The sequence below is a fragment of a genome, unplaced genomic scaffold (genome assembly GCF_019419815.1).
Source record: "Pyrus x bretschneideri cultivar Hongxiangsu unplaced genomic scaffold, Pyrus_bretschneideri_v1 Contig5, whole genome shotgun sequence".
In the NCBI taxonomy this organism is placed as follows: Eukaryota; Viridiplantae; Streptophyta; class Magnoliopsida; order Rosales; family Rosaceae; genus Pyrus; species Pyrus x bretschneideri.
Window position 1 is genome coordinate 3,250,001 of NW_025999787.1, and position 23,324 is coordinate 3,273,324.

The 23,324-nt window shown below is 36.7% G+C and overlaps 4 protein-coding genes across 5 annotated transcripts; all 4 read right to left on the reverse strand.

The window, feature by feature from the left end:
• Positions 1-932: 932 nt before the first annotated feature.
• Positions 933-3,395, reverse strand: LOC125470196. The gene is made up of 4 exons (XM_048568859.1): positions 3,103-3,395; positions 2,190-2,261; positions 1,303-1,478; positions 933-1,199 (listed from the first exon to the last, which is right to left on the reverse strand). The coding sequence occupies exons 1-4, from the start codon at positions 3,262-3,264 to the stop codon at positions 1,082-1,084; spliced, it is 528 nt and encodes a 175-aa protein (XP_048424816.1). The 5' UTR covers positions 3,265-3,395; the 3' UTR covers positions 933-1,081.
• A 2,169-nt stretch (positions 3,396-5,564) lies between these two features.
• On the reverse strand, positions 5,565-6,833 carry LOC125470295 (NAC domain-containing protein 13-like). The gene has a single exon (XM_048569136.1). It carries the CDS (start codon positions 6,831-6,833, stop codon positions 5,565-5,567), a length of 1,269 nt encoding a protein of 422 aa, XP_048425093.1.
• A 2,136-nt stretch (positions 6,834-8,969) lies between these two features.
• LOC125470216 lies at positions 8,970-13,743 on the reverse strand. Of its 2 annotated transcripts, none has more exons than XM_048568968.1 (9): positions 13,576-13,743; positions 13,290-13,407; positions 13,062-13,130; positions 12,862-12,891; positions 12,295-12,327; positions 11,121-11,191; positions 10,512-10,605; positions 9,327-9,419; positions 8,970-9,237 (listed from the first exon to the last, which is right to left on the reverse strand). In XM_048568968.1, the coding sequence occupies exons 2-9, from the start codon at positions 13,365-13,367 to the stop codon at positions 9,196-9,198; spliced, it is 510 nt and encodes a 169-aa protein (XP_048424925.1). In that variant the 5' UTR covers positions 13,368-13,407; positions 13,576-13,743; the 3' UTR covers positions 8,970-9,195. The 2 variants fall into 2 exon arrangements, with proteins under 2 accessions (XP_048424925.1, XP_048424926.1); XM_048568969.1 differs by having other exon boundaries at positions 10,512-10,593; positions 13,576-13,742.
• Positions 13,744-16,162: 2,419 nt separating this feature from the next.
• LOC125470296 lies at positions 16,163-19,687 on the reverse strand. The gene is made up of 6 exons (XM_048569137.1): positions 19,531-19,687; positions 17,464-17,654; positions 17,227-17,376; positions 16,977-17,087; positions 16,551-16,617; positions 16,163-16,455 (listed from the first exon to the last, which is right to left on the reverse strand). Exons 2-6 carry the CDS (start codon positions 17,623-17,625, stop codon positions 16,163-16,165), a joined length of 783 nt encoding a protein of 260 aa, XP_048425094.1. The 5' UTR covers positions 17,626-17,654; positions 19,531-19,687.
• Positions 19,688-23,324: the final 3,637 nt, after the last annotated feature.

Genomic DNA, 23,324 nt, shown 5'->3' on the forward strand with positions numbered 1-23,324 from the left:
CCAAGTTTTTTTTTTTTTTTTTTTAATTCATCGTTATTTTTACATTTAAAGAATTATTTTCTTCTGCTTCAATTTTTTCGCCAAGTTTTTTTTTTTTTAATTCATCGTTATTTTTACATTTAAAGAAGGAAGTTTGGTAAAACCACATAATGGGTAGCTTAATTTGATATCGAATTGTTGTTATCCGCGAGTTTCGAACCTAAGATCTCTCACTTCCAAATAAAAAAGAATATTACCAGACCGTAATATTGAGTATCATTTTTTCTCCAAGTTTTATATTCTTAATTAGCAGTAGTGGGTACTGGGAATTATCATCCAACGCTCTGAGGATTGTTATTAATTCTGTTGTTTTTCTTGGATTTATTTCCCTTTTTAGGCTTTAGTAGGAAAAGAAAAGAAAAAGTTGTTGGGACCAAATGACTCTACTGTCTACTGGCATGAGTCCTGATGGAGGGAAATGGATCTATTCAGATCTCTTCCACCAAATCTACCAATATTACAAATTTGAATCTTTAAAATTTAATTCAACGTTTAAAGTTATTATAACTTTTAAAGTACGCTCATATTTGTAACCGTTGAATCAAATTTTAAAAGTTTTAATTTATAACCTTGATAGATTTGATGGAAAGGATCATAAGAGGATTTTTTTTCCTGATGGAGCCATGGACTTCTGATGCATCATATTTTATTATATGTACAATAAAGGTCATGAGGACAGCCACTGAAAATTGCGTGCCTGTGTCTAGAATTAATCTGTAAAAAGTCAGAAAGAGCTACAAGTAGTCATCGAGTGAGATACATTTAGCCCTCACAAAGTTTTTGGTGGAGCCCAAATGAACTTCCTATGACAAAATCATTGCCATATTAGATTTCTAACTCGAACAAAATCGTCTCCCCCACCCCCGAAAAGGGGTTCAACTAAAGAAGCAAAATGCATTGGAAGGCCACATGTACGTATGAAAACTAAACACGAAATACAGAAATGTGGCATTGCGAGTGGAATTGCTACAGTCTAGCATCCTTGACTTATGAACTCGTATCACCTCAAGATGTATGTATCAAGGGATAAGCTTGCACTGCCTTATTTCTCTTCCAAAAGCAGTTTTGTGCATGAAAGAAGGGACGAAGATTCCCCTTCGGTTGCCAATCCAGTGCCTTTACATCTTATTCTACCAAATATATCGAGCAGGAAAATATACCTATTCGGTGGAAACATTCACAAGAAGCAAGTTGTCAAGAAAATTATACTCTAGCAACAACTCACAGAACCACAAATTCAACGGCAAAAGAAAGCTTTCATACCCGGTCAGAAGGTTCAGCATTTTCAGTTCTTTTCTGAAGTAATAATGGTCACCAAATGAATATACGATCTGCCTTTTGAGTTCAGTGCTTTCGTGATGCTTTGATTTCCTCATAATCCGGAGCAGAAGCTTCTTAATTGGACTCCGACATAAGAACCATGAGTCTATTAATGATACCTAGAGGAAGCTTCATTAATTAACTTAAATGCACTAATAATAATGGTGAAACGAACTTCCAAGTGATATATTACAGAATAAAATGAGAAAAGGAACAAGGTTGATGTGCCTTAGATTTTGATCGCCACTTCCCCAACAACACACACATACGCGTGCGCAAACACAGTATGCTATATGCATAAGCTACAATTTAGTTGAGAGAAAAGATAACTATAGCACAAGTACATTCCCAAACAAAATTGAGGACAAGTGACCATCCTCCTCCTATGGCTCCATCAATACAGAAAACAAATAAAGCAAAGAAGAAGAAATGTCACACAAATGTTAGTCCTTGGGGATTGCATGCAAGTCCCACATTTCCATCACATACATACAAAGAAAACGAGTAAGACAATACAAAGGTCAATAATGATAACCTTCATGTTTTTATACATGTAATCAAAACAATGTTTATCTGGAAAACTTTATTTGAGAAAATGTATGCTGTTATTAAACCCGTTAAAGATAATTTCTAATAAACGTTGCCATTAGATGCACCCATTTTTAACTAAATAAGAGGGCTTACTTCACACTTGCATCACACTTCGCACGAAACTCTATATAAACTTACAGAATTCAAGAAACTAGGTTAGATGAAAGCACAAACGGGTAATACCTACAGTAAAAGCAAAAAGTTGAATCAATGATGAAGATTTATGTAACTACTTATACCTCATATAGTCGAACATCCCTTGAACCACTAAAAGCATGAAGAAAAGGGGCGCTCCATGAATTAATCATTCCCTGTCAAGGAAAAAGAAACTAATTTTTGTAGCAACAACAGTAACACAAAACCATAAACATTGATGCAATAACATAACAAGTTTAACTAACATTCTGCATTCCATAACCAAACATAATATGTCCATGATAAAGTACCAATACCTACTACAAAGTTGCTACCTAGCTTACATATTAACAAGATTGAATATTGGCAATTGAAAAATGATAGCACCCTCAGGTCAGTCGAACAAAGTACACACTCTTGAGCTATGTAAGCACCAAATCAACTTAACATCAATAAGGAAGTTCTAGTGGTTTCCCCTACTAGAAGGATGACTTAAATGCATCTTTCAGCATATTAGGATAAAGATCAATTGCATTTCACTGTCCAGATCAATAAAAAAACACTGAGTGATCAATTGTATCTGCCACCTGGCTCACCTCCCATGTACAGCTTATGTTTCCAATTTCTGAGGTGTGCCTCGCCATTGTTTGATGACTTTACAACCATTACTTGCAAGGATCCAATAATAGGCGATAGAAAGATTACAATTCAATTCCTAGACATGTCTTACTATCATTATTGTAATCGGAGAATTTTCTAAAAAATTTACACAGTTTTTCTCTCCATGTTCAGAAGAGAATGAATAAATTGCAAAATAGAATTCTATCCTTCTGGTTCCCTTTTCTCACATCACAGTCCTACTGGCCTTATTATTCTTGATAGAGAGGTCCTATACATACGTACTATAGTAAGAGTGGAAAAGTCTTTTATAAGAATTCCTCAAATATTGCAAATAATTCAAGACAGGTTGCGCATTTGCAAGTATAAAAATACTACAAAAATAACTCAATTGCATACCTGGGAGCTTGCTCGAAATGAAAGGCATACTAAAGATGCCTTGGGGACTTCCAATTTGTTGGCCTCAGCAACATTTCCATTCCCATTGAAGTGAACGGGCAGCTTCAATATTTTTCCATCAGAGTAGTTCACTTCTAAGTCAGGAAACTTTACGGCTGCCATTGCAGGAAATATGGTTTTATTTGCCACATAAATCTACACACAGAAACTAAAATTTACATTTCAAACTTAAATAAAAACTGAAACAAGACATCACTGAAACTTGCTTTTTAGTGCATATAGTAAAGGCGTCTTCAAATATCATGCCCCATCAGCATGACTTAAGAAAGCATAATGCTGGGAAGCTGAAAGCAGATGCTACGTAGAATAATCAGAAAGACGGGCCATACGGCCCACTTCCAACAACACCGATATTGTCCTCAACTTGGTAATTACCATCTGCACAATCCGTCAGGTGTGGGGTTTTATCACAAAAGGCGTCGGTGTTAATTAGAGTGAAGTTATGATATTTAAACTATTACTTATCTTTAAGTATGGATGATGTGGGATTCAACACGCCCCCTCACGTGGGACCTAATTAGTGGGTCACACGTGGAAGATCCACATATCGACAACCACGTGAAGCCAAGGGGACTCACCCTACACGCTGGGCCAAGGGGACCCACCCATCACGTGGCAGTACAATACGAGCCCGTTCCCTGGCTCTGATGCCATGTAGAATTATCAGAGAGACGGGCTATACGACCCACTTCCAACAACATCGATATTGTCCGTAACTTGGTAATTACCATCTGCACAATCCGTCAAGTGTGGGGTTTTATCACAAAAGGTCTCAGTGTTAGTTAGAGTGGAGTTATGATATTTAAACTATTACTTATCTTTAAGTATAGACGATGTGAGATTTAACAGCTTATTGCTCTCATTGGGCCTCACGATTTGAGAAGCGAAAATGGAAGATCGGCTGAATCGGTTCATAATTTCTATCTCACTGTGCAAAACCCGAAATTCAAATTCAAAGATTTTGTAGGGTTTTTGTTGTTGAATCAGAATTTGTTACGTTGTGAACTTGTCAGTTCTCCGACCGTGGTGATTTGCAGAATCTGTAGGCCTGGTAATGGGCCAAAGCTCAGGCAGAAGCTGTAGGCCTGGTAATGGGCCAAAGCTCAGTCAAAATGATGGGTCAAAATGATGGGCTTCTACCTTGTAATTTGGTTGCGTATAATGGATCTATGCACCCTTTAATTTGATATATGCACCAAGTACTTATTTAAAATAAAAAGTGCTTTTGACCACATTTAGAAGAAAATATTTAAAATGATTTTGGGTTGTAGAGAAACACTTGTTAAGTACTTTTTAAGAAGTATTTTTTGAAAACTGCTAAACCCACTTCAGTGTCCTATTTTCTCACATATATTATAATTTCACCAACCATAAAAGGTTAAAAATTGAAATGTTATTTCTCCACCCACTATTATTTCTAAAATAACCTCTAGATTGTATCTAAAATTATAAACTTGTCTCTTAGAAAAAAAGAACTTAGAAAAAAAGAATATAAAACAAAGAATAACTAAAACTAAGGACATGATTATGGTAGAATTTCATCACCTTCATCTAACATAAGAAAAACACATGATTGTTTCATATAAAGAAAAAATATTTACATCACATGCCACATAGTCAATACCGTTCATTTTGGACAACCTATCCCCCAAGACCATATATAGTGCACTAATTGAGACAAAACCGCAAAGTTCCATGAAATATGATGGTCTAAAATCATGATGCATCAATATCAAACTTCTTCTCAGAGGAAGCCTTCATTTCAGTGTACCGCAACTCAAGCAGAGCATGCATACTTTCCCACGAAAATATTTGGTTCTTATAACCTGATGTTATTTTCCTTTCTTTTCAGCTGTTCCGTAGAAGCTTGTAGAGTAAATGAGCTCAATGTTTATGTCAGAGTTCATGTCTTCCGGAGACTGCTGAAATCTGCGGCAGACTGTATTTAAAGTTAGTTGAGAGATGGAACATATCTTATTGATTTACATAAACTGTTGTGTTTGTGTGTTTCTGAGGTCTGTTTACTCATATTGTCGGGCGCAGTTCCTTTCACTCGCTTATTAGAGCCTAGTTGTCTGGCAATTCTTGTGTGCTTTTCCTAATGACTTTTTGTCGTGCAAACTAAAAGGAAACCAGATTAACAGTAAATTTGACAGGCTTCATCGTTTGAATCTATATCGATGAATTTGCATGTAGAAATTAACTAGAAACATGAACAACTTAGAAACATTGCATATGTTCGTATGTACTACGAAAAGAAATTACATTCGTCAAAATTTTAGTACAAACATTCACTATGAACCAAGTTCTACAAGCAGTAGTGAATATTGCTGCAGCAATGATTACTTTGACAATATATCTTATTCTCCATAATCTCCTATACAGATCAGTACTCCTTTTGTTCAAAATCCCATTAGCTCATTGATAAACCTATCGGAACAGTAGTTGTAGGTGCTGTCTTCAAATGGTTGGTTTAACAAATTCTGAAAGAAATTGCTCGGAATCTGATAGTTTGCTTCAATTGGTCCTCCATCTTCAACAGCAAGCTGGGCGGAACCAGCAGTTGGCACAGGCAGTTGCTCTTCTTGGTTTCCATCCTTCTGATCATGGTCAAAGTCAAGCGTTGCGAAGATATCTTCAGCGTCAAAGGTAGGAATATGACTACTACGCAGCATGTTATCGTCAAAGAATAATATATCATTGCTCTCTTCGACATTGTTGATCACATTCACATTCTGATCCTTCGGTTGATGATCTTCCCATGGATAGTAATTACTTGGAATATAGTAAGTTTCAAGCGGTCCTCCATCATCAGCACCAGGCCAGGCATAGCCAACAGTCGGCAAAGGCACATCTTCTTGGGTTTCAGCCATTTGATCAGGTGACAGATTTTCTGATGACGCTATCGCAGACTCGCTATCTAGGGGCGCCAACAGTTCCTCAATGCTGATGGAATCAGTAGGACTAGTAATTAGCATGTCCTCATTAAACAATAATGCAGGATCATCGTCATAAGCAACATCAGTCATCCTCTTCCTCTTATTGCTCTCATCAGGCAGTGGCAGCACGAGGTGATCAATGTTAGTAATTAGAGTGGAGCAGCTTTCTTGCGGTTCTTCAACATTATTCGTATTCTGATCATCCGAACTCTTGCTCTTGTTCTCACCGGACTTCCTTCTCATCTTACATATCACGAAATCAAAATCATAACGATTCTTTGAGGCCTTTGTGTCACTACAATCATGAGCCGCAGCATCGTAAAGACTATACTCTTCTAAAAGCCACCCACCGTGGTCTTCTGACTTACATTTATTCTCGAATCGAAATTTCCTTTTCCTACCGATAGGATTAGGGTTTCTATGGCCCTCAATCTCTTTCGACCCACTTTCGCTCCAAGTACCAGCATGCCCCATCTTGCGACTGATGTTCTTACGGCTCCTCTTGAGCTCGGAGAAGAAGAAGATTTGTTGGCCACGGACTTGATCTCCTCCGTAGCGCTCCCAGATCTCAGATGGTTCCGAGTTATGCCCAAACAAACTGCACTTGTGGATATGGCTGTCGTATCCCGCCATCAAAGGGTCTTTCTCTACCACGATCTTGTTGAGAAGGATGAAGACTTCTTGGTCTGCGGGATCGAAGCGAAAACCCGGCGGAGGACGGAATTTAGCCATTGCAGACGTTTGATATGTGATGTGATGGATCAAGTCGAGTGCAGTGAAGTAGTTCTCTGGTGTTTGCTCGATTACTGTTCGATCGGAATAGGAAAGTGTATATTTATAGGAGGTAGGGTTAGGGTTTCTGATTTCCTTGGAGACAAAAGAAAAGGAAACTAGCCGTTGGGCCTGCTAAGTCGGTTACCCTCAATATTTGTCGTTTTCTGAAATCGAGCACACGTTTTTTTTTATTATGGCGCGCGCCGCTCTAACGACGGCGTATGGACCGTTCCTTAACTTCACCTTGATTTTTCCGGTCTTATGTTTTATTAGTTTATTTTTTAGACGTTATCTACACATTCTATTTTACTTCTCACACATTCCTTGATAATTTATATTCGTTGATCTTCTTCAATTCATCCGATCCGACGGCTGAAATTTAAAAAGATGTGTGAGAAGTAAAATGGGGTGTGGATATCACACCCCTATTTTTTTGTTTGATTGAAATTAAATTTAATTCCAAAGAATAGTCCAATAATCAAAAAAATTAATAATTATAAAAGAATTACATGTGTTAAATTTGAAAATTAGAATATAAATGAAATTAAGTAGGAAAAAATTCATTGCTTTGTTTGGTTTTATTTATTATAAGGGATATTTCTACGTTGAGTTAGGCTAAAAGAAATGAGGAGGGTAAAGCCGTAAAGGGAATATGGGGAAAATTAGTTTATGTCTTGACATAATGTTTAAGTCTTGTTTTAACTGTATTCGGGGCCACTAGTTGAACGACACCTAAAAGGTGGTATTTTTGGGTACATCCTTGACAATTCATACGTTAGACGTAAATGAGATAACTGAAGAGGTTGTGGAACCCGAAATTCCATATCTAAATTCAATTAGCGTCTTCTAGTGATTTTTGTTAAGTTCACTTGTAAACGAGGTTTTTAGGTTTGATTCACATGAATGCGATATAATATAATTTGTATGTTGAATTCAATATTTATTTATGATTGGTCCATTGTGTTGTTAATATCATTGTATGAAATTAAAAAAAAAAAAGTGGTTTATACATGCTACGCAAGAAACTTTTTAATCTTGGTCACGTCATCGTCATGTAAATGCTTCCTATGTGTTTCAAAAATGTACTACCGATTCACTAGACGATAGCCACATGCTCTAAGTTCGAGTTCAATTTTTTTTTTCGATTTATTTTACCTCATTAATTAAATTGAGAGATTGAAAATTAGTTTTTTCTTTTTTTTTTTTTTTTTGGTCTAACGGATTGGAAATTAGTTTATTTCAATTAATTTTTGTCTAACGGATTGGAAATTAGTTTATTTCAATTACTTTTGGCTTTAACTGGTTCACTAGTAAACGGTGTTATATGGGAGTAAGATTCTTTCTCTTTCAAATCCCACTCCCCGCTCTAGTTTTCTTCTATTTGAATTGTCATGATTAAACCACATCAAAATCTTGTGTTAACTTTTTTATAGAGATGGGAAGACAAAGAAGAAAGTGAGAGAGGAGGGAAGAGAAGGGGATTGAGGAGTGAGAATCTCACTCCATATATGTATGCAGGCTATTTATGCAAAGGGATCCTTATTTTTTGAAAAAAATAGGGATTAGGTGTGAGGCTCACTTCACATCAAATTTCAACGATCCGAACCATCTATTTTATAAGTCTCGATTCATAGATTATCCTTGCAAAAATTCAATTCATTTTGAAATTATTTGCCTATTTAATTATCAAGATCAAATTTCATTGTTTCTTATATAACAAAATATTCATTCATTTCTTTGAACCCAATTAAACGTCTTAAATATTTCCGATTAAGCTAATATTTTGCAAGGATGATCTATGAGGTGCAACTTGAAAAATAAACGGTTCGGATCGTTAAAGTTCGATGTGGTGTGAATCCCACAACTAATTCCTATTTTTATAATAATTAAAAAAAAAGAAAAAAAAGAAAAAAGAAAAAGGGAATTCCTTTCCTTAAAGGCTTCCTCTGTATGTATGCCGCCTAAGGGCCCTAACAATGAGTCCATGAATACAGTCCGAGTAAACCCTATGATTAACATCTTTCCTTAAAGACGAAAACCTCCAACTTTGTAATCGAAACAAAGTACAAAATATAAGTTAGGGTTACTGTCAGATATTCGTCAATCATTTATATAAGTTAGGTTTACTCTCGTGAGAATACTGGTCAACAATCATTTTCCAGAAAATAAAAAGAAAATATTGATAAATTACCAAACCTGCACTTGGGAGCTTCATTACAATTAGCAACTGAGGATGATTCTGATTACTTGAAAAGTACAAGCCAAAAGCACATAAGACGACCAACGGGGTGTCGTGGATCATCACCTACGGGCACTGCTGCTACTGTCCGACATTTCCGTACATTAAACTCCCACTTCTCAACTGCAAAAGGGTTTATAACGTTGAAACTACAAGACTCTTGAGGATGGGGCTGCAAAAAAAAACGAAAAGATGAAGAGGTAAAAGTGTACCTTCTCAACAGCATCCTCCAAGCCTGACAAATCTACCCTTTCTTTCTTTAAAAGTTGTATATGATCCCGAAGATGGTGGTTCTGTTGCTTAGCCTAAATTTGGCAAGTTCAAACAAATAAATATAAACAAGCAAAACCCATATACTATAATCTGCAACTACAAACAAACATTCATTTCAAACTGCGAGAAAATAAATTCAATGAGATAAGGTAATTTTTGGAAGGGGAGGAGTTATTCAGAAGAAGGTTTCACATCAACAAGAAATCGTGTGCGTGTAGTTGTGCATGAGTGAGTCAGAGAAAGCAAGAAAGACTGCCACATTATATTAAGAGGACATCAACCACCTTGTTTGCATGTTATATAGCTATAAACCATCAATCCCATGAAAAGTTTCTGGACAGCCAAGCACGAGCAGAAACTAGGAAAAGTTACCGTAGCGTACAAGTTAAAGGAAACATTGGTGAATCAGTGAACTTCAACTGAAACCCATGCATTTAATGACAAAGACATTTTAAGGATCGTCTAACCACAGAAGTTAACAATGTCAGAAATGTTACAGAAAATATAACACAGGTTTCAACCTAACGGTGTCTTTAACCTAAGTGGGCCAACTACCAAAGATAATCTGCGGATATGTGTGCATGGATTTGTGCAATGTAGCATCTAGAGAAATAACGCTGAAACATGAAACCTTTAAAAGGGTTCAAACTTACATTGGCTGGTTTCTTTTTAATTTCAGAACACCTGCAGTTTCTATACCTAGTGCATATTGTTTTTCCGCTTGCCAGAGCACTATTTGCCAGTAAGACCTCCTTTCATAACTGCAGTTTCTATACCTAGTGCATATTATTTTTCCGCTTGCCAGAGCACTATTTGCCAGTAAGACCTCCTTTCATAACTGCATATCCTATCACGTACCAGTTTTATGAACCAGTGAAAGGGTGAAAATCGTTTACTAATACAAGTTCTTGGTAACTATTACACGGTGCATATCCCAACCGCTGGGATTTAATCTCGACTGATCTCAATGGACGAGAAAGAAGAGACCCTACAAACCTTGAATTCTACAACAAAGAAACCTATAAAGACGTCCTTTTTTGGAAAATTCCAACAAAAAAAAAAAAAAAGAAGATTTCATCTCTACTAATCAAATTTTAATTGGATTTAATTACGAATATATCTACCATTCCCAGCCTCTGTGTCAAGTTCTGGATTTCATCCTTCTTCATTGTGGACAGATCACGAGCAACATCCATTAGATTAGTCCTGCATGAGTAACTAAACATTTAAACAATGAAGTTTAGCTTAATAGTAAGAAATTACAAAACGTAAAGAAATTAGATAAAGATGGATATTCTCAAGGATAATGCTCGCTGTCTACCCAAATAACAAAAGAAAAATAGACAACACTCCCCGTCTGTCATAGTAACAAAGAAAATGAACAGTAGCCTAAAAATCAAACATTTAATATCTATAGTTAAGATGATTCTAACAGAAAGAACATGGTGATAAATTGGTCTCTTCCCCCTCTCGTTCATATGTTCTGCAGGGACATATATTTTGTACTTAGAACCATTCTATTGAAACATGATGGCATATATTGCATTACGTCTAGGAGGATTTATCAATCTAAAAATGAAATAGAAGAAAACTACAGTACACATACAGTTCTTGGCAATTGAGCAGTCAACCAAAACTTGGTTTCTTGTTCATTTTAATTTTTGTCTATGGAGAAGGTGTTACAAAGGAGACCATATCTAAATACATTTTTACAGAATCAAGAAGATACTTACTTATCTTTAGACAAAGGATCCATAGCTTGTTCTTCCACAAGTTGTTCAACAGTGTCCAGAACAGTTCCCACCTGTGAGCAAAAAGAGACCACGTATAAAAAGAAAATATATTGGGTGCAAATAATAAATACAATGATGGATTTGTATCTAAGAAGTTAAAAAAAGAGGATCTTGAACTAATAGTTAAGTAAAAAAAACATCAGTGCATGGTTAATTTGCTTAATACTTCTAACTGTATACTGTGTATAAACACATAAGGGACATCATATAGCCACAAATTCTAGTGTTCCTTACTCAACATTAATCATCTAAACATTCTGTCTGTTAAACAGGTGATTCCTTTAAGACTGTAATAATGTCAAAATCTGTAACAATTAGAGAAATACTTCCTGTTGCTTGCATAAAACAATAACTTTAGAACTTCAACCAAGTTAATAGGCAACTCTCTTGATAAAACACAAATGAATTGGGTCTTAGGAATCATCAATAAGCCACCATTAGTTCCCTCTTGTCATAAAACCCTTCGTTGAAACTGCTAAGTCAAAGGCACAGCAGACGCATGTCGATAACAGATAACTAAATGTATTTCTACCTTCTCTGTCCTTTATAATTCTCTTTTACTAAAATTTTCATCTGCACTGTCTTCTGATATCAGAACTGACCCCAATTTAATAACTTGCACTGAAACCAGTTATCATCCTTTTTCCTGTTATTAAAACCATAACTTTTATATATATATATATAAAAAAAAAAAAAAAAAAAAAACATGTCAAAGCTAATGTATTCATTTCCTAAATAAAAGGTGCAACTAAACGACCATTTAAATAGTGGTGATAGCTCATCGAGTGGCGTGAACATTTCTTGCTAAATTACCTCTACAATCAAGCTGCAATCATTTCAACACAGACACGCTGAAAAGAAATTCATGAATAACGTATCAATTGAGACGCAAATAAACTATAAGACCCAATTGGAACTCTTAATAACAACCAGTAGGCTTTAGACACCAGAATATATGCTTGGGCTAATTAAAGTGACCTCCCTAACTTACAACATACTCTCTCTAATTTAGGAAATAACTTGCATCCTAATGGCACAGAAGAATCTACATACTGTAAGTTGTTAAATGGAGTAACTGCACACTAACATCACCAGCAAATATTAATATGTATACCTGTGTTTCAAGGCATGCTGACTGAAACTCGTCCTGTAAAATTAAAAGGAAGTTCAGAATTCATCTTATAGCATTATAAATTATACATTATGACATATAAATACATAAATAAATATCATGTCTCATGTTGAGGGAGAGAATCCAAAAAAATTCTGTTTATAAGGTGTTTTGAGTGAAACATAGAAGTGGTGCTTGTGGACGCTTTGTTCATCAATCAGATGAGCCAGAAAATGCAGATACTATTTGTCATTCAACTAGGTCATGAATCCTCACTAATGGAATGAATTTGGTTCACTTAACAACCTATAAGCTGGCTAGAATTCAAATTGCATTTGTTATGAATGATTAAATATCATATGTCAATCCGTTATCAACTATCATTACCTTAAAAAATGCTTGGCGGCTAAAATACGAAATCAATGTGCACAGAAATAAGTCCCCTACACTATACTTTCCCAAAAACAATAATAGTCCTGATGAGACTGAGAGCCACGGATACAGACAATTCAACCATATCTTTAAATCGAAACCATTGTTAGTAGTGCAAATTGGTAAGAAAAAGAGTACCTCTAAATTTCCATGCAAAGAAGCGATGACCTGAATAAACGAACGAGAAATTGTTCTTATTCTAAATTCAAAATAATGAAATAAAAGAGAAAAATCTCCAGTTGAATAATACATATAAATCATTGCACATAGAAATTGCGGAGAAAAGAAACAAAATGTGTAGGTCCATTGTAAAATGATAAATATATATTCATATGCACCTGGATAAAAAGCCTATGAAGGTGTTCTTGCTCGGCAATTGTAAAATTCGGAAATGCTTGGCAGAATTCCTTATGTGTTCAATTCATCATACAAGAAAATCAGTCAAATTACGAATCCGCGAGGAAGAAATGCATAAACTCAAAAGATTAGAATTAAAAAGAAAATCGCAGACGCTACGCAACACAAATCACTGTAAAGAAGAAGAAATTGTTAAGAGAAAAAGACACCTGCTTGGAACAGGGAGTGAGCAGAGAACGTATGGCCAGCTTGAAGGCTTTCTTCATGTCCAATTCCTTCGTCCCCATCGAAAACACACAAAAGATTGCGAGGCAAAAACCCTGAACCCTAAATCCACAGAAAATACGAACCACGAGTAATTCAACTTCACTAGAAATATGCTTTAACAGCAAATTAAATTCGAGCAGCATCATGAAAAATGACTTAAACAATTGACGAAGCAGGTTTTACACAAGATTCTAAGGGGAAAGTGAGTGGGAAATCGGAAATGTATACCTGCAGTGCAGCTTCGCAGAAGTTGAAGTGGCTTCGTGGCCGTATCTGCTTCAACACCTGCTCGCCTGTGCAGTGGCTTCGTGGAGGGGATGAGGTTTTTTCAGCGCGCGGAGAATTTGATGAGACTTTTGAGTTTCAATTTGAGTTGGGCGGGGGTTGGGGGGGGATGGTCACACGGGTCTTTGAACCGATGCGGACCGTTTACCCGGTCCGATGTAAAATCAGGTTTTTCTTTGATTTATTTCAGTTAGGGCCATAAGGTGGTTTTAGTAGCCTAAGTGGTCTCTTGAATTTATGGAGTTTTGATTTCCTTTAGAACATTTATTGGTATTGGTTTTGTTAAACGTAATTTTTTTCATTGTGGAAACACATTAAGATTGTTTTATATTGTTGTCTTGTTATACGATATATGATTGTAAATGGATTCCTTCAACCCGTAGATACCATACGATTATCAAACGAATCCAAATGAATTGGTTCCATTAATAAACATATATAAACCTAGACTGGCTCAAACTCATTTAAAAAAAGAACAAGTTGGGCCGAATCCACTAAAAATGGACCCGGCTCGACCCGTGCCCACTCATAATTTAGGGATTTTAGTGGATTTATTTTAATCTATGGAGCTTGATGGAGATTTTTTTTATAAATTCTAAATGAATTTTCTCAAAATTTTATGGGAAGATGTGATATTTGTAATTGATTAAAATACATTAAAAATATCCTTCAATTTTCATGAAATCCGACATGTTTTAAAATCCTTGTTCTGCTAATTGAAGCTATAATATAGATCTTGAGCACTAATATTTTGAGAATCCACCTGAATGAATTGGGAGTCATTTATTTGATGACATGACTGGGTCTCTAAGACTCACCTTGTTTGTAATAGTAACTCTTTGAGCTAGATCTAGGTGTTGCATCTCCATTTATTTTAAAAAATAAAAAATAAAAAATAAAAAATCCTTTAAAATCAATTTTGATCAAATACACTTGGACTTTAAAATCTATTCTATTAAGAAAATCCTCCTTGTCAACTTTTTGCCCCAATTTTTTTCTACTTTGCCCTCACTTTTGTTACACAATATTGATATAAGAAAGACAAAACAGTAATTTTGTATCTTTTAAGAAAATGACAATCATATCCCTATTTTTCCTATTTTACCCTCTCTTTTTTAAAATGACAATCATATTTCTATTTTACCCTCACTTTTGATACACAATATTTACATAAGGAAGACAAAACATTAATTATGTAATATTAAGAAAAAAATATGCACTTATTATCATTATTTCATACTCTTTTTAAAATTTTAAAAACTAATCACACTCCTTAATAAAAATAAATAAATAAATAAATAAAAACAGAACAAAACAAAATGAAATTGTTCACACACACAAAGTGTGTGCTCCTATGCTAATCTCTCTTAAAGTTCTAAATGAATACACCTAAAATTTATAGAATTATTTAAAATCTAGATGAATACCCTAGATTTATAAGGGAATCAAAATCCTTCAAAATCACAATGGAAATCCTAGTTGAATACATCTTCAATTGTGATTTTAAGGAAAGAAATGATTTTTGCACCAAAAAAAAAATTGTGATACTATCCACACACATCTTTTTACCTCTTACAAACTCCATGTTAATTTTTGTCTTTTAATTCTCTTCAATTCATTTAATCTGATGGTTAGAAATTGATAGATGTGTATGAAAAATAAAAAGAAGTGTGAGGATAACACGTAACATGAGAAATTTTATATGTATTTGGAACACTTATCACATGATGTACCTTTCCACATTAAATACGTACCACTATTGAAGATCTCACTTAAATTCAATGAATTCCCATTTATTGATCCTATTTTTCACATAATTGACCACTCACGCAAAGTACACCACGTGACAATAGGTGGGCGTCATGGTTGATGTATATTAAAAAGCAAATACATATTATAACTTCAGTGGAATAGTAAGATCAAGTGGTCACGTTCTCCATACACGGTAAATTCTCTTGGATAACATACAAGAAGTACACCGCATAACAAGCATTCCAAGCATACACAACAGTTAACCACCACGGGGTGGTCCAGTGGTTAAGGATGAATTCTAAGCCCGTATTCCACAAGCATGTCCTAGATTTGTTTCCTGCCGCTAGTGAATTGCGATAACCAAGGAGATGCTGAAATGCTTTTGTGAGTCTTCTCGGCCCCTGAAAGAGTGGGCTACTGTGACGAAGTCATAGCCGGTTCATTTTTTTAATAAGGAAAAACAAAGCATGCACAATAGTTACTCATAACCAAGAGGGTGCTATCTATTCATCTGTCTAGCTGAAATGAAGGCATGGTGCAAAAGGAGAAGGAAGTAGAACCATATTCTCTCAATGCACCAATTAAATAAAAATGACTTGAGATATTCTACATCTGAGCATTTAAAACAACAGAAACTGAGACAACGACCCGCTTGATCCTACTCTTGACACTTTGGTTTTTCACTCTTGTACATGATATTTTATTGAATAGCAACGACAAAGGAGGAGCTCTCGAAATGCATCTCGAAAATCTTTCAAGCCATGGGACGGAAGCTTGCTCATGAAGCCAGACCACTTGGTCGACTGGTACTGGCTTTGCCTTTGTGATCGCTGGTAATGTAGTGAGAAACAAATTTATTTTCCTGCTTCGTGAGCCTGAGGCGTTTCTTGAGATAGAGAAAATTGTTAACCCTCTGTTTAGCTATCTCCTCCTCCTCTTCGGGAGCTATCTCCCTTAGCATCACCGTTAGTTGGTAATTTGGTCTCACTTTAGTTCCATCATTGCTTTTACCATGGTAGTAAAGTCTGTTCTTGCGGAATCCCACGAATCCCTTTCCAACCAAGGCCCCAGCTGCAAGAAGGACAGAAAGCAGAGCAATGAGAATTGATTTTTAAGAAAAATAATAGAATAAATAGAGGAAACATTACTGCACTTGCATTATTTACCAACGAGAAGACGTTCTGGATCCAACCCATGATTATAAGTTGCATCTGCCCGGGCTGAGTGAAGAGCCTGCGAACAGTAGCGTCGGTCTTAATTAATGTTAATATTTTGTTATAAAAGGTTATGACTCAAAGGAAAAATACAAAACCTCTAGAGGCTGTGAAACACATCCAAATATTAGACATTTCTTCATCTGTGAGTTCTAGATGAGCATAATCAAATAATTATGTAAAAAACACCGAAGCCAATATCCTATTCAAAATATTAAATCATTCACATGATGATTACTATAATTTGTAAGAAATGAATATCATTTTGTAAGACAAAATACTCAATGACACACACACACACACACACACACACACCGAGTATTTATCTAATTAACAGGCTTCCAAGCTCAACAAGTGTGGAAGGAAGGGCTCTATCACCTGATGCACAGTTTTTGCAGCTTGCTTGTCTGTCACTTGCAGTTGCAATAATGCATCTTCAACACGCATACCACGAACCAGTTTGGCAACCAAGTTGACCTTATTAGGGCTCTACAAGCAAGCAGGGAGTGAGCTAAAACTAATAAATGTATGCCCATTTCAATGTATAACATCCCCACCCCCACCCCAACCTGCAGCCCAAGGAAAAACAATTATTTAAAAAGATGCAACAAGTGTGAAATATGGTAACCTGATTAATTCCCTTTAAGACAAATTGAACTTGTGAAGGTCCAGAGGGTGATTTCCGGCCCTGTTCTTCACCTTTTTCACCATCTGATGCTGGTAGAGGAGTAACTCCAGCAGACAAATCTGCAAGCAAGTTCCTTGAAGTGGAAATTCCCTTGTGATATGGAAAACAGCGAATACAATAATTAAATGGCAATTAAAACAAAAGGAAAGAGAAAATCAGACGAGTTTTGTGCCTTACCAACTGTTGAAAGTAGTGATAAAGGGGCCTTGACATGGTTTGAGAAGGCGGTGTCTGGAGTTTCAGAAAATGACAAGGAGAAAAGGAAGAAGTACTATAATTCTCCACTCTTTTCCCAACTTGACGGATTAGGGACTGTACATGCTTCTGCCAACCCACCATGTCTTCAACCAAAGAGAAGAATTCTCCAGCTGCCCAAACAAAATAAAGCAGAATAAATCAACCAATAAACTGTCAAGAGAGAGAGAGAGAGAGAGAGAGAGAGCAAGCAAATGAAGGAGTTGGGGCGGCTAACTATAAAGTTTAGATATATTCAGTATATAACGTATAAATATATTTGTTACACAATATTATCACCAGTTGACATCTGCTTCAGTTATTAAGTAATAGAATTCCATGCATCAGTCCCCGTGGCTCATTTTTGCAAAATATTGCTGCTATATATCTGACCTTACATACTCCTTTTTTCCCTAGATTAAAAGTTTCATGGATATTTTATTCGCTTGTTTGTCTGTTCAGAATGTCCCAAACTTACAAAACCAGTTTTAAACATACAAATGAACTGAATAACAAGATTCAAACAATTAGACGATGCGAATGAATTAAACACAAGGGTTTAGGAAGACGTAATGAACCTAACCCCACAACAGAGTATTCACTTGCACACACAAAAAGACACACCTCCTTATATACATTACACACATGCATACGTATGATTTTTAAATTAATCGAATACTGAACCAAACTGAGCAACAACGAAGAAACATTTTTGAGGTATCCCCCTACAAGGATGTAAGAAACTGAGTAGTCACTTGCATATACAAAATAAATCCCTGAATAGTTATTTTAAGATTAAAAAACTCATTATAGACACATGCATATGAATCGTTTTCAGAGCAAAGAACTTTTAAATCAAACTCTTCAAAATAAATTTTGGTAGAGTTCCCCCCATTTTATGACGTTTTTCAAATTTAACAGAACGTGTTAATCACTTTCATAACTTATACATGGATTCACACCCATGGTCACTGGTCACCGGTCAAAAGATGCATATTGAGGTAACTGGTCACTGACTCATTCATGCATGAAATCCAATTCGTTTTTGCACCTTCAAGTTGAATTAATAGAAATGCAGAACCAAACCCAACTAGCAAACACAAGATTTTTAGGACCTTCTCGAACCCATCTTTCTTCTACTAATTTCTGCACCACAAAAAATTAAGGGACCTAGCTAACTGATCATAGAAGAGCTAGCTTACGCTCTTTCAAAGTCTATTCTCCATTCAAACAATTCCACGATCTATATATTGCTACTACATTTGTCAAGTTGAATGCAAGAAACCCATAGGTGAGGAAAAATTAAAAATTAGAACGCAAAGTATGAATTGAAAAATAGAAAACTTCTTGCATTACGTAATTGATTAAGTCGTATATAGTTAAGTTTTGGAAAAAAATCAAAATAAAGTCTCAAATCATGGAAAATCCTAAAATACTAGCCAAAAAACAGAATCAATAAAGTATTGAGCCCAACAGTTTCCAGAAGAATCAGAAATGAAAACTAAAGATTTTCTCCAGAGACACAAAGCCAAGACATGTATTTTCTTGGCAACAAAAGATATCATAAAAAAACGAAAAAGGTAAAAAAAATCCGGCCCTCTTTACCTTTCCGGTGGCCACATTTTTATTAGAAAAATCACATCAAAGTAACGGGGAGGGAGCACAAAGTTCCCTTTTTTAAAATCTTCAATCAAAACTAGAGATAATGACAATTAGACGTGATTCAGCGATCAAATTTAAAAGTTCCAATATTCATTTGTGATACCAATTCCTTGCTATTGCAAATCAAAGCACAGCCAACAGAAGAAAGCAAATCTTCTTCCAATGTATTTCCATTACATAGCTCTGCCATGCCTAAACCCTAAATCCCTATATCCCTAAACTAGAAAGAAATAGAATAAAAAAATTAAATTAAAGGAAGAGAAATGGTAGAAATAAAAGTTGTAAGAGAACAAAAGAAGAAATGGATGAATTCCCAACAAGTGTTTGGAAGATGAAAAACCAACTTACGAAGGCGGCGGTGGCGGTGGGCACTAGCTGATGGTGAAGACTAGGGAGCGAGAAGTAGAAACCAGTGGGAGAGGGATGTCGTAAGTTCGTAACTCGTAATTGTTTTTGGGATAATTTCTCTTTTGATTTTCGGTCTCCACATGTTCGCCTTTTCTTCGATATAAGTTATAACCACGGGCCCAAGCCCGTCTAAGGATTCAACACAATAAAAGATGGGAAATAAAAACTAGCAAAATACTTTAAAATGGAACAAATTCTTAATCTTGGGATATAAATATGACAAACTAGTCATAAACAAGCCATGCATAAAATTAAAATTACTAAAATACCCACATAAATGGGTTATTTCTCCCATTTTCTAATTTTTCTCTCTCTACTTTCTCTCCCTTCCTCTCTCTTCTTTCACACATGAATGGATTACTAAAATACCCGCATAAATGAACTTTAGATTCACCTCATACCTTTGATTTCGAACAAGGGATGTGAGATAGAGCTGAGAAGAGTGAGCTGAGTTTTGAACCATATTTTCTGTTTTTGTCGGAAAGTTCCATTTTTTCCAGCAACTAAAGCTTCGGCAGGCATATCAAGGTAGTGTGTTTAGTTCCAAGTTTATTCATCAATGATTTATGGAATAAATGGGTTGTTTGTAAGATGAATTAATACTTAGAAGTTAAATTAAGGTTTGTGTTTCATGTTGGGGCATATGTGTGGATGCAAATTTCTTTCTTCTTGTTCTTGGACAAAAATGCACCTACAAAAACAATTAACACCTTAGGTCAAGGCCAAGAGCCTCACACGCCCATGATGAAGGGGGGGGGGGCTTTGGCTAAAGAACCTCCAATGCCAAAGTTAGAATTTTGAGGGAAAAATGTTCGGAGAATTTAGAGAATTTTGCAAGATGATTCAACTTAGGTTTTTGGAGAAATGAAGTGGTATTTATAGGGGTGTGGCCGACCCCCTTTGCAGAGGTGCGAACCGGCCACATTTGGTGGTTTTGGGGTGTAATTGCAAGATATAATGTCACCATAATATCTTGCAATCAATTAGGAAATTAATTAGAAAATCAATTAATTAATTTAGGTAATTAATCCTATTTTGAATGAATATTTGGAGGTTACCTTGTTGGGAGGATTTGATGAGGATGGATGAAATAAGTTTTTGAATAAATACATATTTTGATTACTTTTGACCTTGATTGAGTAATGATTGTCTGCTGCTCGCACGTAGGAGTTCCGATGTGCCTTGAGGGTAATCTTGTCTTTTTTGCCCAAAAATCCATGTGTCACCTCCATATTTTTCTTGATTATTTTTGGCTCCACAAATGCCCCTACACCTGTTGGGCTACTTGCAAGAAATGACAGCAGGTGTAAAGATCTTCTTGCTTTAGGAAATGTAGAATTGTTTCCTATTTTGATGTAGATTCCCTCCTTAATTGAAAATTAGATCCTTATAGGAAAGGAAAATAAATCACTTCTAAAGTCTATTTAAGTCTACCTTAAGTAGATGATTAAATTAACTTTAGAGAGCAATTTATTGTACCCTACAATAGAGAGAAAACTAGAGGATATTTGTTCCCCCTCCCCTAGCAATCTTTTACACTTGCCCATGCAAATGACCATCTTTCATCGTTTTCTTCTTGGATAGTGCTGTCGCGGGGCAGCTGTCGGGGTGGTGCGGCACGTCGGCTAACAAGGGCCAGGAGTTGGCTAGGTATGGGCTGATAAGGTGTTATGGTTGGAACCACTGCTTGGGCTGCTCGGCTTGGCTAGAGCTAAGGGCAGCTTGTGCGATTGGGGTCGCGGATTGAGGCGTTGGGGTGCAGTACTAGGCGAGCCGTATGGCTTATGCACTTTGGGCTCTTGGATTTGACGTAGGCCATGTCGGCGATTGAGAGAAATGAAGATGTCGTGGGCCTCATGGGGTATTAGAATGCTGGGCATGCAAGCCTTTACCTGTTAGTCCGAGAGAAAAAATGAGGGAAGAGTCAGTATGGGTTGAGCTCCCCTGCTGAGCACCGTGAATAGCGTTAGCTGCTTAGTCCTTTTTGCCAGGAGAAAGATGGGTTGCTCCCGAGAAATGAGGTAAAAAGGATCAAGGTAAATGCATTTGGTCGTCTGATCATTATCGTGGTGCTTACTATGAATGAAGGTGGATAGAAGAGATATTCCCCGCCTGCTCAAGAGATGTTGGTTGAGATAAAATTGAAGACTTCCTCCGTTGTTCATGAGGGTCCGCCTGCTGCCGAGAGGTTTGTGATTAACATAACTTCTTCCAATGGGAAGAAAAATAAGGCTACTAGATCTGAGCCTGTGCCGCCTGCCATGTCGAGAATGGCTAATATGATTGCTGATAGGATTGTTCAGCGTAGAGGTCATGTTATGCCCCTAATGCTAAAGTCTGTATCAAGATGTCCGTTGAGAGTTAAGTCTGGTTCACCTTTGGAGAGACTTGCTATTATGAAGAGCGATAAAGTGGACTCTACTGCTAAAGTGGTGCCAAAGCCCACTCCCCTGCTGCTGTGACTGGTTCATCTATTGAGGTGCTAGGGCGCAGTGTTAAGCTAGCCACATGGCTCATATCCTTTGGGCTATTGGACCTGACGTGGGCTATGCTGGCGATTGAGAAAAATGAAGAGGTCGCGGACCTCATAGGCTGCTGGAATGCTGGGCATGCAAGCCTCATACTTGCTGGTCCGAAAGAAAAAATAGGGGAAAAACCATTATGGGTTGAGCTCCCCTGTTGAGCACTATGAATGGCATTGGCTACTTAGTCCTATTTGCTGGGAGGAAAGTGGGATGCTCCCAAGATAGGAGGTAAAGAAGATCAAGGCGGATGCATTGGTTTGTCTAATCGTTGTCGTGGAGCCTACTATGAATAAAGGTGGAAAGAAGAAATATTCCCCGCCTGCTTAAGAGATGCCAGTTGAGAAAAAACTGAAGACTGCCTCCGCTGCTCGTAACGGTCGGCTTGTTGCTGAGAAGCATGTGATTGACATGACTTATTCCAATGGGAAGAAAAATAAGGCTGCTAGATTTGAGCCTACGATGCCTGCCATGTTGAGAATGGCTAGTATGATTGCTGATAGGATTGCTCAGCGTAGAGGTCATGTCATGCCCTCGATGCTGAAGTCTGTACCAAGACATCCATTGGGAGTTAAGTCCGGTTCACCTTTGAAGAGACTTGTTATCATGAAAAATGATAAAGTGGACTCTACTGCTAAAGTGGCGCCAAGGCTCACTCTCCCTATTGTTGAAACTGATTCGCCTGCTAGGAAAGAGAAGACTGCTCGCGTGGGCAGTTGTGAGAAATCCACCAAGCCTGCTTATGGGGAGACTGTTGAGATCTGTGCGATTTTAAAACCAGATATGCTTGAAGACATGGATGCTTGTGCCAAGTTTGTCGATAGCATTATAGGGGTTATTTGCCTAAGTTCATTTGTGAAGCATACGACCGAGTATAGGAAGATTGCCCTACTTTCCATGATGCAGAAGACAGTTATTCTAGTAGCCGAGTTTATGCTCCTTAACCAAAAGGATAACAAGGCTGCCAAAGAGGTGGCAAAAATTGTGGTAGTCAAAGCTTATTCTTCTGCCGAGAAGATCAATAGGTTAGAATCTGAGCTCGTCACTTTGAAGGGGTCTAATATCTCTGCCCTCACTTCTCTGCAGCTTGAGATCACTCGCAAAGAGATCATTGACTTGAAGACTAGGCTTGACGTAATCCAAGTTAAGTATGAAAGTGCAGAGAATGAGATCGGATGTTACATACCTTAGATTCAAGATTTTGAGTGTGCC